The sequence below is a fragment of the Gadus chalcogrammus genome, chromosome 23, assembly GCF_026213295.1.
Source record: "Gadus chalcogrammus isolate NIFS_2021 chromosome 23, NIFS_Gcha_1.0, whole genome shotgun sequence".
In the NCBI taxonomy this organism is placed as follows: domain Eukaryota; kingdom Metazoa; phylum Chordata; class Actinopteri; order Gadiformes; family Gadidae; genus Gadus; species Gadus chalcogrammus.
Window position 1 is genome coordinate 2,296,079 of NC_079434.1, and position 13,762 is coordinate 2,309,840.

Here is a 13,762-nt window from a genome sequence, read left to right on the forward strand (position 1 = left end):
AAGGGGGGGGTGGAATGGTGGCTTTGCGAGGGTTTTAGGGGGGAGGATTGAGTGGCATCTCTCAGGTCATGTACATGTACAGTACTCTAAAGGTCAAAGGTTAGGCCTACTCCTCCAGCGTGCGGAAGGAGTTCTGCATGTCCTCCAGCAGCTGGCCGTACTCCGCCTTGATCTTGGCCTCCCCGTCCTTCACAGGGTCCTGGAGACAGGGGCAGGTGTGGTGCAGGTAAATAAAATGCATTTATCAAGCGCCTTTATCAGCGCTTTACAATATTGCCTGATAATCACCCTTTCACGCACACACCGACAGGGGAGTCAATCATTCAAGGCAAGAGCCAGCTCGTCGGGAGCAGTTAGGCTGAGGTACCTTGCTCAACCCGCTCTACCTCCTGAGCTACTGACGTTCTACAGGTGTAACACACACACACACACACACACACACACACACACACACACGCACACACACCTTGAACTTCATGGCGCTGAGGCGGTACAGGATCTCTCCCATGTGCTCTCGGATCATGGCCCAGGTGATCCTGTTGTCGCTCTGGGCTGTGGTCTCCACGGCGTGGCGCGCCAGGTCGTAGAATGAGATGGTGTTGGACAGGATGCCCACCGTCTTATAGAAGGGGCAGAACCTGAGGACACGCACGTTAGGTCATGGTCAGTGGTCCAGCTCAGACTACGTAGCAACAGAGATCTTCCTTTAAAGACTTTGCTGTTTCTTTCCTTTGATATGTGGAATAAATATAGGCATAAAAATGCATAACCTCAAATGGTTTCAGAGAACTCATCCCCTTTTACCCCTAAAAAACCCAGACTCTTAATAGGCCAATATGACAAGACGCATGCTAAATAGTGTACGTCAGAACTCCTTCTATACCATCGCACATTTCGGAATAATGATCAACAGGGCTTGCTTACTAAAAAAAATGTGTCTCCCCTTATACATAGTTATTGCATAATTAGCATATATGTATTATGATTTGCATAGCCAAAGGTAAGAGCAGCTGATGAAATAACTAAAGTGCTAAATGCAGAGTTTCTCCTAAAACAAAACGCTGCAGTTTTTCTTCTAAGCTCTCTGCCAATCACAGGCCTGCCTCGGGTTTCCAGAGAACTTTTTTTAACCACGTAAGCACAAGCATTGGAGATGGCGTTCTGGCTCATATAAGATAATCATCCTTTAATGTGTCAGTACGGACTCTTGGCAGGAAATGTCGTAGATTCTAGTAAAACTTCTTGGGGGCGGAACCCCTCCCTGTCGTAGGGGGTCTACCCGTCGTAGGGGATTTACCTGTCATATGGAGTGTAGCCGTTCTGCTGCAGGAAGTCGTCTTTGAGCAGCTTGGCCACCTCCAGGGTGATCTTATCCGTCTCGGCCAGGGACGCCTGGACAAACACATGAACCAAACTGATCAGAGGCAGGTAGGGTCCCCAATCCCAGGCCCCACTGCTGCAGAGCCATGGATGTACAGTTTCGCTCTCCTCACTACAAGGTGAAGAAGAACCATGACTGACCGCTCCTGAAGACACGTTGAGGCCCGGCATGACATGCTTTAAAACACTGCTTAGAAACAGCAAGAGCCAGATTAGATCAGCGCAGGACGTCTGAGTCAGCCGTCCCTTTGGTCAGCAATGACAACGCTATCAGCACCAGCAGGTGTGCTCTGGGCAGGGGAAGCGGGTTTGACTTGGGCCACGCTGTGGTGGAGATTTAAATAATGGTGGTGGATCGGCCTATTTCAATAGCAGTTTCTGTAATTTGAAAGTAAAGATTTTTTTAAGTTGGAAAGACATTGAATATTCAACAGATGCTCTGAATTAAAGATCTGCCGTGAAGAGGAAAGAGGCAGTCAATAGTACGAGTCCTGACCGTCTAGTGGCGTTCATTTGACCAGACCGGGCCTCCGAGGCCCTGTTTATCCAAAGACGCTTGGCGGTCGAAACCGACAAAATATTTAATCGGATGTGCCTTTCGTTTAGACGACGACAGCGTTTTCGGGGCATAAAAAAGCAGAAACCACCCTCCAGAGTGGAAATCTTAAAAACGCTCCACCGTTGGGTTTCCGTCTAGGGTTAACAACGCAAAAGTGTTCTCTGATTTGCTCACGCTGGCTCTCGTCTCGTCGTGTACGTGTTTACGTCACATCCATGTGCAGTACAGGCAAACAACAACTAACATGTCAGATTTCACACACATTTGCGTCACCGTATGCACTCAGATTTTCCCCCAAAGACGCTCGTCTAAACGCGGAATAAAAAGTGAGAACGCAACGGCTCTTTCGCGTTTTCTGTTCAGATCGTGTCGAGATCGAGTGTCATCAATGAATATTAGACACGCAGACTCATGCTGATGACCTCTATCCCTGATTCAACTTTCTCATTGATGTAGCAACCACCCCTTGTACCGCATGTGCAAGGGCTGTACATGCGGTACATATCCACTGGCGCCATCTCTGGGGGGGCACAAGGTTTCTTGCACCCCCAAAGATAAGGTTGGGTGTGCAAAAAAACCTCAATATTGAAACGAAGTGAACTGGCACGTTTTCGTTGTCTGACCCTTAAAATAAACCCAGCGCGATAGAACGCTGCGCGATAGAACGCTCTTCTGCTCGATAGAACGCTGTGCTGCGCTGCGCTGACAGCTCCCTCCCGCCCCGCCAGCTCCCTCCCGCCCCGCCACCCCCCTCCCCCCCCACCACTCGTTCTTAGACATTACTAGCAACATTCCTGACATACCAATGGTTGGCAGAGTGCAAAATGATTGACAGGGCGACCCCGCAAATTTTGATACGTTTTGTCCACTCACTCACTTACGTAGTTCGAGTTAATTTAGCGTGAGCTAAACAAAGCTAGCAGCGATTAAACGACAAAACATAATGGACAAGTGGATTATTCTGAGGCCTACTGCTACCACCAATGCCACTGCCATCAATGTCACCGAAGGCAGAGTGGATAATAATACAGAAGAACAGATGAGCTCTGAGCTCACCGTATCCAGTGTCGCTGCATCCTAATGTTAGGCTACAAAATGTGAGTTTGCAATCGTTACCGGCCGCTATTGATGGTCAATGTTGTGCCGCCCCACAACAGTTTTATGGGCTTTAACCTACGATGAAGAATGGTAAAGTAAATATAATATTAAAATGGTTATTCGGGCAAAGGCCTGTAACTTTTATGACTGTCTACGTGTGTTTCTTTTAATTGTCAAAACGCTGCTGATTATATGTTGCCTCTTCAGTGGTTCTTATTCTCAAGATAATATTGGCCTAGCCTAGACTGTTGCTGTTTGCGAGACTTTGGTGAGGTAATGTGAGCTTATCAGTGCACCGCAATAGAATGGAACAATTGTAATAAACGACGTTCATTCAATGTTTAATCGATTTGCTCGACGATGTTTAGATCTACAATGAATTAGGAATAGCCTACGGGTGTCTTGCGTTATCTTTGGTTCCCAAAAGAATGGCCTTGCAACGTAGGCCTATAGGCTATCGCTACGTCAAGCTCTATGAAAACGATGCTAAATAAGTTTTAAAGCAGCGACGCATGAGCAGCCTAGTAGGCTAATGTTTAAGGCCAATATGGGTTTTAAATTTCTAAATTCATCTCCTCATCTTCGTCCGCTTATCCGGGGTCGGGTCGCGGGGGGAGCAGCTCAAGCAGGGGGATCCCGAGGCGTTCCCAGGCCAGTGTTGAGATATAATCTCTCAACTAGTCCTGGGTCTTCCCCGAGGTCTCCTCCCCACTGGATGTGCCTGAAACACCTCCCAAGGAAGGCGCCCAGTGGGCATCCTTACCAGAGGCCTGAACCACCTCAGCTGACTCCTTTCTAAGTAAAGGAGCAGCGGCTCTAATCCGAGTTCCTCACGGATGGCTGAGCTTCTCACCCTATCCCTAAGGGAGACGCCAGTCACCCTTCTGAGAAAACTCATCTCGGCCGCTTGTACCCGCGATCTCGTCCTTTCGGTCATCACCCAGCCCTCATGACCATAGGTGAGGATAGGAACGAAGATCGACCGGTAGATCGAGAGCTTTGCCTTGCGGCTCAGCTCTCTTTTCGTAACAACGGTGCGGTAAAGCGAACGCAATACTGCCCCCGCTGCTCCAATTCTCTGGCCAATCTCACGCTCCATAGTACCCTCACTCGCGAACAAGACCCCGAGGTACTTGAACTCCTTCACTTGGGCTAAGGACTCTTTCTAAATTTCTAAATGATGACTGAAATGTAATTAAGCTAGGCCTACTCCCATTTATGCGGGCATGTTTATGGAAAATAAGTGCGCGCTCCACCACTCGTAACGCACTTGTGAAACGCATTCGTGAATTAATAGAATTGTTGAATCATACATCATCACAAGTTCACAACCAAATTTTGGAATAAATCAAATCAAATACAGATAAATAATTAATGAACTACTGTTCTGAACCTAAAATTCTGAAAGCAGGACTTTGGAGAAGTATTATAGCCTGTTTTTCGGTGGAACACATTTGAACGAAATATTTATGACCCCCCCAATGTTGACCTGAAGTTGGCGCCACTGTACATACCGCTGAGGGATGAAGGTGTGAATAAACAGCCCAGCGTGTGTGGGACCCTCCTCACTACTCTAACCCCTCCCCCCCCCCCCCTCCTCCTCACTGCTCTCACCCCTCCCCCCCCCCCCCCCCTCCTCCTCACTGCTCTCACCCCTCCTTCTCCTTCTCCTCACTACTCTGACCCCTCCTCCTCCCGGCTCTGACCCCTTCTCCTCCCGGCTCTGACCCCTCCTCCTCCCGGCTCTTCCAAGCCCCTCCCTCCCCCAGCTCCTCCCTCCCCCCAGGCTTACCTTCCCGACAAGCTGCACGATCTCGGCCAGGTCCTCCTCCTCTTGCAGGATCTCCTTGGCCTTGGTGCGCAGCGGCACGAACTCTGGGAAGTGCTTGTCGTAGTACTCGTCGAGCGCACGCGTGTACTTGCTGTAGCTGATCAGCCAGTTGACCGAGGGGAAGTGCTTCCTCTGGGCCAGCTTCTTGTCCAGACCCCAGAACACCTAAACACAGATACAAGTATATATATATCATACAACATAATACCAATAGGATAAACCAGATAGATTTAGCTAAAAATAAATCTATGTCTTGGTCACAGAAGGTCTCGTTACCTGTACGATTCCCAGTGTGGCTGAAGTCACGGGGTCTGAGAAGTCTCCACCAGGGGGCGACACACTGAGAGAGGACAGAGAATGTGTTTATTTTTCAACTGAATCCCAGAGTTACTGCTCAAACGCTGCCCTCCAGTGACCAAAGATATGTACTTACGCTCCGACAATACTGACGCTCCCCTCTCGCTCCGGGTTGCCCAGACACTTCACCCTGCCAGCACGCTCGTAGAAGGAGGCAAGCCGAGCGCCAAGATACGCAGGGTAGCCGCTGTCTGAGGATACACACACCCCGGAGAAGCTCTGATTAGCCCCGTTGGCAGCCTGTAAGGGCTGAGAGTAGACCTAGACCCCTTCTTACAGAGTGTAGAATATAACTCTGGATCAAATGTTTACCATGACTATGATATCTCTACATCATGGTCCCGTTATGAAGCACACTAAAGGTACGGCCACACTGAACGCGTTAGAGGTGTTGAAAATTGGCAGATTTGCATAGGGAACCATTGGTTTAGGCGCGCAGATGCGTTACACACGCTAAAGCAGCGCGTTGGACGCTTTTTACACACCTAAATAATGCCCCTAACGCACCAACGCGCCCAACGCACCAACGCGAGGAGTTAAAGAAATTGAACTTTTGACGCGCCAACACGTGACACTTAGCCGCGATAGCCAATCAGCGTTGAGCTTGGGACGCACAGAAGCAGAGAGAACATGGACGACCAAGTCATCGATTCAGTGTGTGCTGAAACGATGAGGAGGTGGTGAAACTCACCCAGCTGTGAGCGCCTACGGAGGATGTCATGCACTAGTTTAGATTCTCTGCCCGAGCCGTCCCCGAGCCGTCCCGCGGGCCGGGACGGGCCGATATTTCCCACCATTATCCTCGGGCCGGGTCGGGCCGGGCCTTTGATCGAGCGCTTTTTTCTTTTTTTTAAATCATTGCTTTATTGGCCTAATCTGAGGAGAAATGTATGCCATAAACAGAAATATTATAGGCCTTTTTAGACGGGTCTTCTCAATGCCTAAGAACGCTCCGTTCACTTGCATGGGTAGTAGTCCGGTAACGTCAACCCCAGCGTCTTCGGTTGCTAAGCGACGTCAACGTCTTTGGCGGACTATTTCTCTGCTAATCAACAGTACAAATGCTGGTTACGAATAAATTGGGAAAAGACACACCATGTGAAGTTATTGTATCATGTAATAAGCGGGATAATGTAACGTCGCCGGTCATTATCGAAAATAAGCCCCTTCAGGGCGAAGCAAGACACCTTCGCTGGGCGGGCTCATCTAGCTGCGTAGGCGCGTTGAACCATTTTTGTGACACACAATGATCAAGCGTCAGGCTAGGCGCGTTACTCTCGGAATCTAACACGCGTAACGCGTTCAGTGTGGCCGCACCATAACGCCTCGTGCCCACTGCCTCCGTCCGTTGACTGATCCCCATTGACTTTGAATGGGGACGGACCCGCAATGCATTGTGGGTCCGTTCGCTCCGTTGGAGACTTCGGCTCGGTCAAAAAGTTGAAACATTTTCAACTTTTTCGGCAGCGACGGATCCGTCATCCAATCAGATCGCGTATGCAAATGTGTGCAATGTCTCGGGCTCTGACAACCCCGGAAAGCTCCCGCATCCGTCAGCCAAGCCTTCCGACGTCCATTGACTGACGGTGCAGTGGGCATGAGGCGTAACACCACTTACTGGCCTCACTATTGACCTACTAAAGATTTTTTCGCTGCATTTCACAAAATCTGTTCATCACTAAAATCCCGATGCCTCATTAGGAAGTTGAGGCATTCCTTATGAGTACTCAATTTTCAATTCTCTTGGATGACATCCACTCCTCCACTCAACACAAACACATGAAACCATCCCTGAAGTTTTAACCAAGGATTCACGTACCAGCAGGCATCTCGGCCAGTCGGCCTGAGATCTCCCTGAGCGCCTCAGCCCAGCGGGAGGTAGAGTCGGCCATCATGCTCACGTGGTAGCCCATGTCCCGGAAGTACTCGGAGAGGGTGATCCCTGAGAGAAAGCACTGGTTTAGACACACTGGACACTGAGAGAGAGCTCTGGGTTAGAGTCACTGGTCACTGAGAGAGAGCTCTGGGTTAGAGTCACTGGTCACAGAGAGAGAGCTCTGGGTTAGAGTCACTGGTCACAGAGAGAGCACTGGGTTAGTCACTTGACACAGAGAGAGAGCACTGGGTTAGTCTCACTGGTCACTGAGGAACACTGGGTTAGTCTCACTGGTCACTGAGGAACACTGGGTTAGTCTCACTGGTCACTGAGGAACACTGGGTTAGTCTCACTGGTCACTGAGGAACACTGGGTTAGTCTCACTGGTCACTGAGGAACACTGGGTTAGTCTCACTGGTCACTGAGGAACACTGGGTTAGTCTCACTGGTCACTGAGGAACACTGGGTTAGTCTCACTGGTGAGAAGCCCTGGGTTGCTCAGGGAGTTTGAACTTTAAGAGGGAGTATTATCTTAATAAGTATGCAGCAATCGTGCCATAAACCATATCCTGTTCTCCTCATACCAATTCCATTGACTTCAATGGTGGGCCTATAAGCCGTGTGAGAGGGCTGTCATTGGCTACCTGTGTAAATGGAGGCTTCTCTGGCCGCCACAGGCATGTTGGAGGTGTTGGCCACCAACGCCGTTCTCTTCATGATGCTTTCTGTCTTCCCGTCCACCTCCATGGTAAGCTATTGGCCAGAAAAACGGTCGATCATCCACCAAATGCATTGAAGGAGAAGTGACGGATGGAATAGAAACGTTGGGACACACACCTCTGGGAAGTCTCGCAGGACTTCCGACATCTCGTTCCCGCGCTCCCCGCAGCCCACGTAGATGATGACGTCACTGTTGGAGTATTTGGACAGGGACTGGGAGATGACGGTTTTACCACAGCCGAAGGCTCCGGGGATGGCGGTGGTTCCACCCTGCACGCACCTTCACAGCGCACACAGACACAGACACAGACACAGACACAGACACAGACACAGACACAGACACAGAGAGAGAGAGAGAGAGAGAGAGAAACATAATTAGCAACAATACTGCTACCACAACAAGTATATACAATATCTAATTGTTTTTAAATATCATAAACTACTTTGTTTTTCATGCTACAAGCCAAGCATTAATAATGGCCTTGAGACATCCACTTTGTATCCATTCATCGTCTCGGTGACGTCCCACAATAGAGGTATGGCGGACGTACGGGAAGAGGGCGTCCAGGACCCTCTGGCCCGTCAGTAGGGGGTGGTTGGCGGGCAGCTTCTCGGTGACGGGCCGGACCTGTCTCACAGGCCACACCTGCACCATGGTGAACTTCTCCTTCACGCCCTCAAATTCCAGCTCCATCACCACGTCCTGGACACACACACGACACACGGCATGGAAGAGGTGGTCCTGCTACTGTGACCATCATCATCCTAAGACACGAGTGCTCAGAGCCCCAGGACTCCTTCAGTAGGAGTCCATGAGGCACCGCTAAACCAGGGGAAACATGGAGGCTCTTGACGGGGACATGATGTCAATATAAAAGATGCACACAATACAGAATGAAAGATAACAGAAGGGAATTGCCAACAATAAAATAAAACTGATATTTAAATAAATGCAACTAACAGCATAATGATTAAGAGACAGTAATTACTGATTACTGAATGATTGAACTCACAGAGACGTCGTAGTTCCCAGGGGGGGCCACGTAGGTTACGGTGCCTCTGTTCCTGGGGGGCAGCATGATCTTGTGCTTGATGAGGGAGTTCTCATACACCACCCCATAGATGTCCCCGCCGGTGATGTGACTGCCTGCCTGAGAGGGTACAAGGAGACGACTAACTATAGAGCCACCCAAGAACCAAAGGCTCAATAACCCATGGGAAACTAGAGGAGGAGTAGCGCAAACAATAACGAGAAAGGGTATTTCCTGCAAAAGAGCGGTAAGTGCTGCAGTGCAAAGTGAGGTTGAAAATATATATTAGTAAAGCCACATAGTTTAAGACATAAAGAAATGTTGAATGGCTCAAATAATTTAAAGGGATTTCAAAATGTAAACATGGAAACCATTTAATAAATGCAAAATGGTTGGAGACAAATAAAGTGAAGAGTTAAACAAATAGCTAATGTGGTAAAGTTTGAATGCCTTTGAGATCAAATATAGCTGAGCTGAGCTGAGCCGTGTGGGTGTGCGCAGGGTAGGATTTGTTGGGGGGATGGGAGGGATAATCACCCTCTTTGTTTTTTTTTGACAATTAAATGTCTTTCTAGTTTGCATTAAAGATGAATGTTCAACTGTTCGAAATGTAAGCTAATAGGGCCGACCATTGCCTATTATTTCTTGATTAAAAAACAATAAAATACCATCCCCCCTTCTGTTTTTTTGACAAATCGCACCTTGCGTGTGCGTGTGTTAGTTACTTGGAAAAGTAGTTATTGACCCTATTCCTTCACATCTAGTTCATCGAAATAAGATCATAAAAGGATGAGGCTTATACCGTTGGACTCCTTTGAGTCGCAGTTTTCATATGGCACATATTTTGTGCAGATAGCGTGACGTGAAAAATATTGTTTAAGCATTGAGGTCAGCATATAGCTTCTACCGGGAGTATACCCGGATATGTACCTAGCCTCTAGCCATATAAACGGTGGTCCCCACAGACCACCGCCAGATATAAAACAATAATATTTCAGTCAGTCAATCAGTTACCCGCAGGCTCTTGCTGGGCGTGAACTCCCACTTGGAGTCCCGGTTCAGGGCTCCGATGTTGACTCCGCGGGGGATGTAGATGCTCTGGGTGATGTCGTTGATGTCCTTCAGGGGCCGCTGGATGCCGTCAAAGATGGAGCCCATAATCCCGGGGCCCAGTTCGACAGAGAGAGGCTTCCCTGTGCGCAGGACGGGGTCCCCCACCGACACGCCGGCTTACAGCCGGTTAAGGGAACAACAAAATGACGACCCATAGCAAATGTCTTTGTCATGTGAGAGATTAAATGCTAACGATATCCAAGCTACTTGAGTCAAATTGTTATTAAGATTTAAAGTAACTAGTTTTTGTTGGCCCGTGGGATTATTGGATTGAATAGATTTGACTCAGACTATTTCAACACTACACTAGAACCTTCTACTAGTGAAAACAATAAACAGTGTTTCACTCCCAGCCAAAAGGTTCAGGGTTCAAACCCCAAAGTCTGCAGGCAAACAAGATACCCTACCACTACTTGCCCATTAACAATGGGCAGGTAGTGTATATGTACCTGCTGTACATATAAGATGCACAGCAGAAATCACTGCAAGTCACATTGCATAAAAACTTCTGCTGAAAGTGAATCAAAGATGGAGAATAAAGAAACGAGGAGCAGCTGAGAAGCAGCAGAGGGGCGTGGTGTGAGAGGATACAGGTCTCCTCGTAGACCTGGATGGTGGCCATGTCCCCCTCCAGCCTGATGATCTCTCCCACCAGCTCGCTGTGGCCAACGCGCACCAGCTCGTACATGGCCGCCCCCGCCATGGCAGTGGCCGTCACCACTGGGGGCAGAGAACCAGGACATAAGTTCATCCAGAGAAACATACCTGGCTAAGGCGGCGAAAGCAGATCTGGATTCATAACACTGTTGTAAAGTTACTGTTTTCATGTCATTCAAAAGTAAATGTGTAACGTGTGGATTGCAGCAGGAATTTCTGATTTGGTCCGAAGAAATCTTTTGGGGTAACTTAATATGGGGGCGTTTTACGTTTGCTCATTCACGTAATCGAGCAATCGCGCACAAAATACATTTCAAAGTGGACCGACCCACTTCCTGATCTTCCCGATCTCCAGTCCCTGCTGCAGAGCGAATTCAAATCGCCGGCACAACGGGCTGATTCTCCTTTGTAGGCGCGTTGAGAGGAAGCGCGGGCGAATCCGCTGTCAGTGCGTGTGCAGTGTATCAGTGATTTGAGGGTTTATCCAATAAGTGGTAGTGAACCCATACCCACGCACCATTGGCATGTATGCGCGCTTGTTTCTGTGTGCGTGTGTGAACGAGAATGACAGGGAGAAAGAGTGCTATGCAGAGATGAATGAACGGAACGATATTTATATTTCAAAATCGCGTAAAAAAACAACAAAAGAAACCGAATCGATTCTGTGGCGCTGTGCCACACATTGGTCTATGTATGGGAAACACTGCCAGTGCAATTATGGGTGTGTGTGTGTGTGTGAGTGTTCATACCAGGGCCGGAGACTCCATGGACGTATCCAAACTCGCTCTCCCTCTCCTCATCCCGAATCTTCGCCAGCTTGGACATGTCCATCTTTGCAGGCTAGGACAGACTGAACTGAAAAACCGACAGATTCATTAATATTGCAGCATGTCAAAGACTAAAAATCGATCTCTGCAGTTTCACACAAATGAAATAGATTCTTATTTGACTGTTGAATGATTAATCTATGATCTCAATTGGATTGTAGCCAATCAGAGATGAGGGGAGCAGCAGCCACATCACTACGTCTCATCCTCAGCATGACGCAGCATCACCCAGACATCAGAGGGGGACCCCAGACCAGCATCATCACCAGTGTGTGTACCTACTGATATACCCTCCCTCTTTTACGCATACACACATCCATCACATAATCAAAGAGTCAACACGTCTAAAGAGGCTGCTTACACTGGACAGAGAAAGAAAGCTCCTGCTGCGTCGACAAGTAACCCACACATGACCTGTCACGCAGCCTAACAGAATTACCTGCTGCAAGCAGGTCGCAGCTAGCTACATAAAGCTACTACATCAATAATTATTGACTATATAAATATTTCCTCTCCTCACACTTTATTTGGTCACTCATTGCGCCATTTATTCGTTCCAGTAGTTCACTGGTGTATCATTACAGAGTACATATCTCCCCTCTCTCTCTCTCACACACACACACTAAGAGATCTGATGCCCTCTTCTCGTCCTTCTAGCTGATGCGCAGATCTTCCTCTTGGCGCTCGGCTGCGTGACCATCAATACAGGAATAAACCAGCGCCATCTGGCGGAATCTATTGAAACTGCACGAAACGGCCCCTGAAAGCAGCTTGTCATGTATTTGGAAGAGTATTCTGAAGTCCATCCGAAATTCGTCCTGGCTACAGCCTCCAAGTTACTCAAAATGTCCTGGATTCTCCGAACTTAACATATTCAAGAAGAGAATGGTTTAGTCACATGTGTATAGGATTTATATAAAGCACACAGGGTCTAATCATCACCAGCCGACATAAGTCCTATAACAAATTACTGATATCTACCACTAGATCATAGAATTCTATCAGCGAGCAAAAATATAATCTATATTTATGTAAACGATGACTATACACTGTATTGTTAGAGATTGTATAAAAATGTATATGAATAGGCCTAGTATTAGAATCTATATCTATTCACATGTATATGGCCAAGAGGTGACAGCCGCATCATATGATCTTGGCACATGACTGCTGGATGGATGTCGGGCTGTTTGAGGAAGTGGAAAAGGAGTGTGCCTTAAAACCGGGAAGTCCAAAATGTAAGAATGGAATTCACCTAAATATAAGATACAGAAAAAGCGGGGACATAGATAGCAAGTTAGAAACAACTATCCTGCAGGGGAGTTTTATATTCTACATATTTATTAAAATATTGTAGGCCTATTAGTAAAACACATCCTGAATGAATGTCAGTGTGCTTTTCATTTTTCCCTTAATAGTAGCTGGGCCAGAGGGCATTGGGGTCTGTGCGGTTGGGCCTACATAAACCCATAGTAAGAGCCTGCTTGTCTTCAACATTTTAAACATTGTTGCATGCAAGTGCGATGGCATACGACCCTGCAACGTCACACAGCAACTCCACCTGACTAGGATGGCTGGGTGTACAACGCAGCATTATTTTTTATATATATATATATATATATATATATATATATATATATCTATATATATATATATATATATAAATTACAATATACACACACACACACACACACACACACACACACACACACACACACACACACACACACACACACACACACACACACACACTAATGACTCCACTAAAATATAATGCAACACTGTTGCGTACAATGATTGACCCGCTAACGTTACGTACTGTACTGATGGTGAACGAGATGTATAAATGTATAACCTCAAATGACGCGTTAAACCGTCCGCCGCAGATATGGACGTCGAGCCCGGAGTTCATACCGTGCAATTCTGGCTTAATATATCTCACTGTTTGATTCAGATTCAAGGTATGGTTTGCCTTCAAAATGTCCAGCAGAAAATGACACTGACAACATAGGTCTTGGCCTTGCAGTAAATCGTTGGCTCCGCCGTTTTGGTGCATTAAGATGTCTAAGCCATGATCAACTCTACATGTTAAGATATTTAATGTAACCTCGGAATTATATACCAAGCAAATACACCAAAATACATCTCACCTTATGAAATGACTCGGGGATCCGTTCTTGCCTCGACAGAACTGAGCGGGTTGCGATGCGTGACAGCAGGCGGTGGTCAGCTGACTGCACCCCTGCTGCTGGATCTGTTTTACTGGCGTGACGCTGCGGCCGGCGCCATATTGGATCTACGTTTTACGTCACA

The 13,762-nt window shown here is 47.6% G+C and overlaps 1 protein-coding gene across 1 annotated transcript; it reads right to left on the bottom strand.

Annotated features, from left to right (window-relative positions):
* Nucleotides 1–105: 105 nt before the first annotated feature.
* Nucleotides 106–13,754, bottom strand: atp6v1ab (ATPase H+ transporting V1 subunit Ab). Its single transcript, XM_056584764.1, has 15 exons — nt 13,600–13,754; nt 11,372–11,477; nt 10,557–10,685; nt 9,867–10,081; nt 8,835–8,972; nt 8,373–8,524; nt 7,939–8,101; nt 7,746–7,854; nt 7,045–7,167; nt 5,302–5,416; nt 5,145–5,208; nt 4,830–5,033; nt 1,298–1,392; nt 467–638; nt 106–199 (listed from the first exon to the last, which is right to left on the bottom strand). The coding sequence occupies exons 2-15, from the start codon at nt 11,451–11,453 to the stop codon at nt 107–109; spliced, it is 1,854 nt and encodes a 617-aa protein (XP_056440739.1). The 5' UTR covers nt 11,454–11,477; nt 13,600–13,754; the 3' UTR covers nt 106.
* Nucleotides 13,755–13,762: the final 8 nt, after the last annotated feature.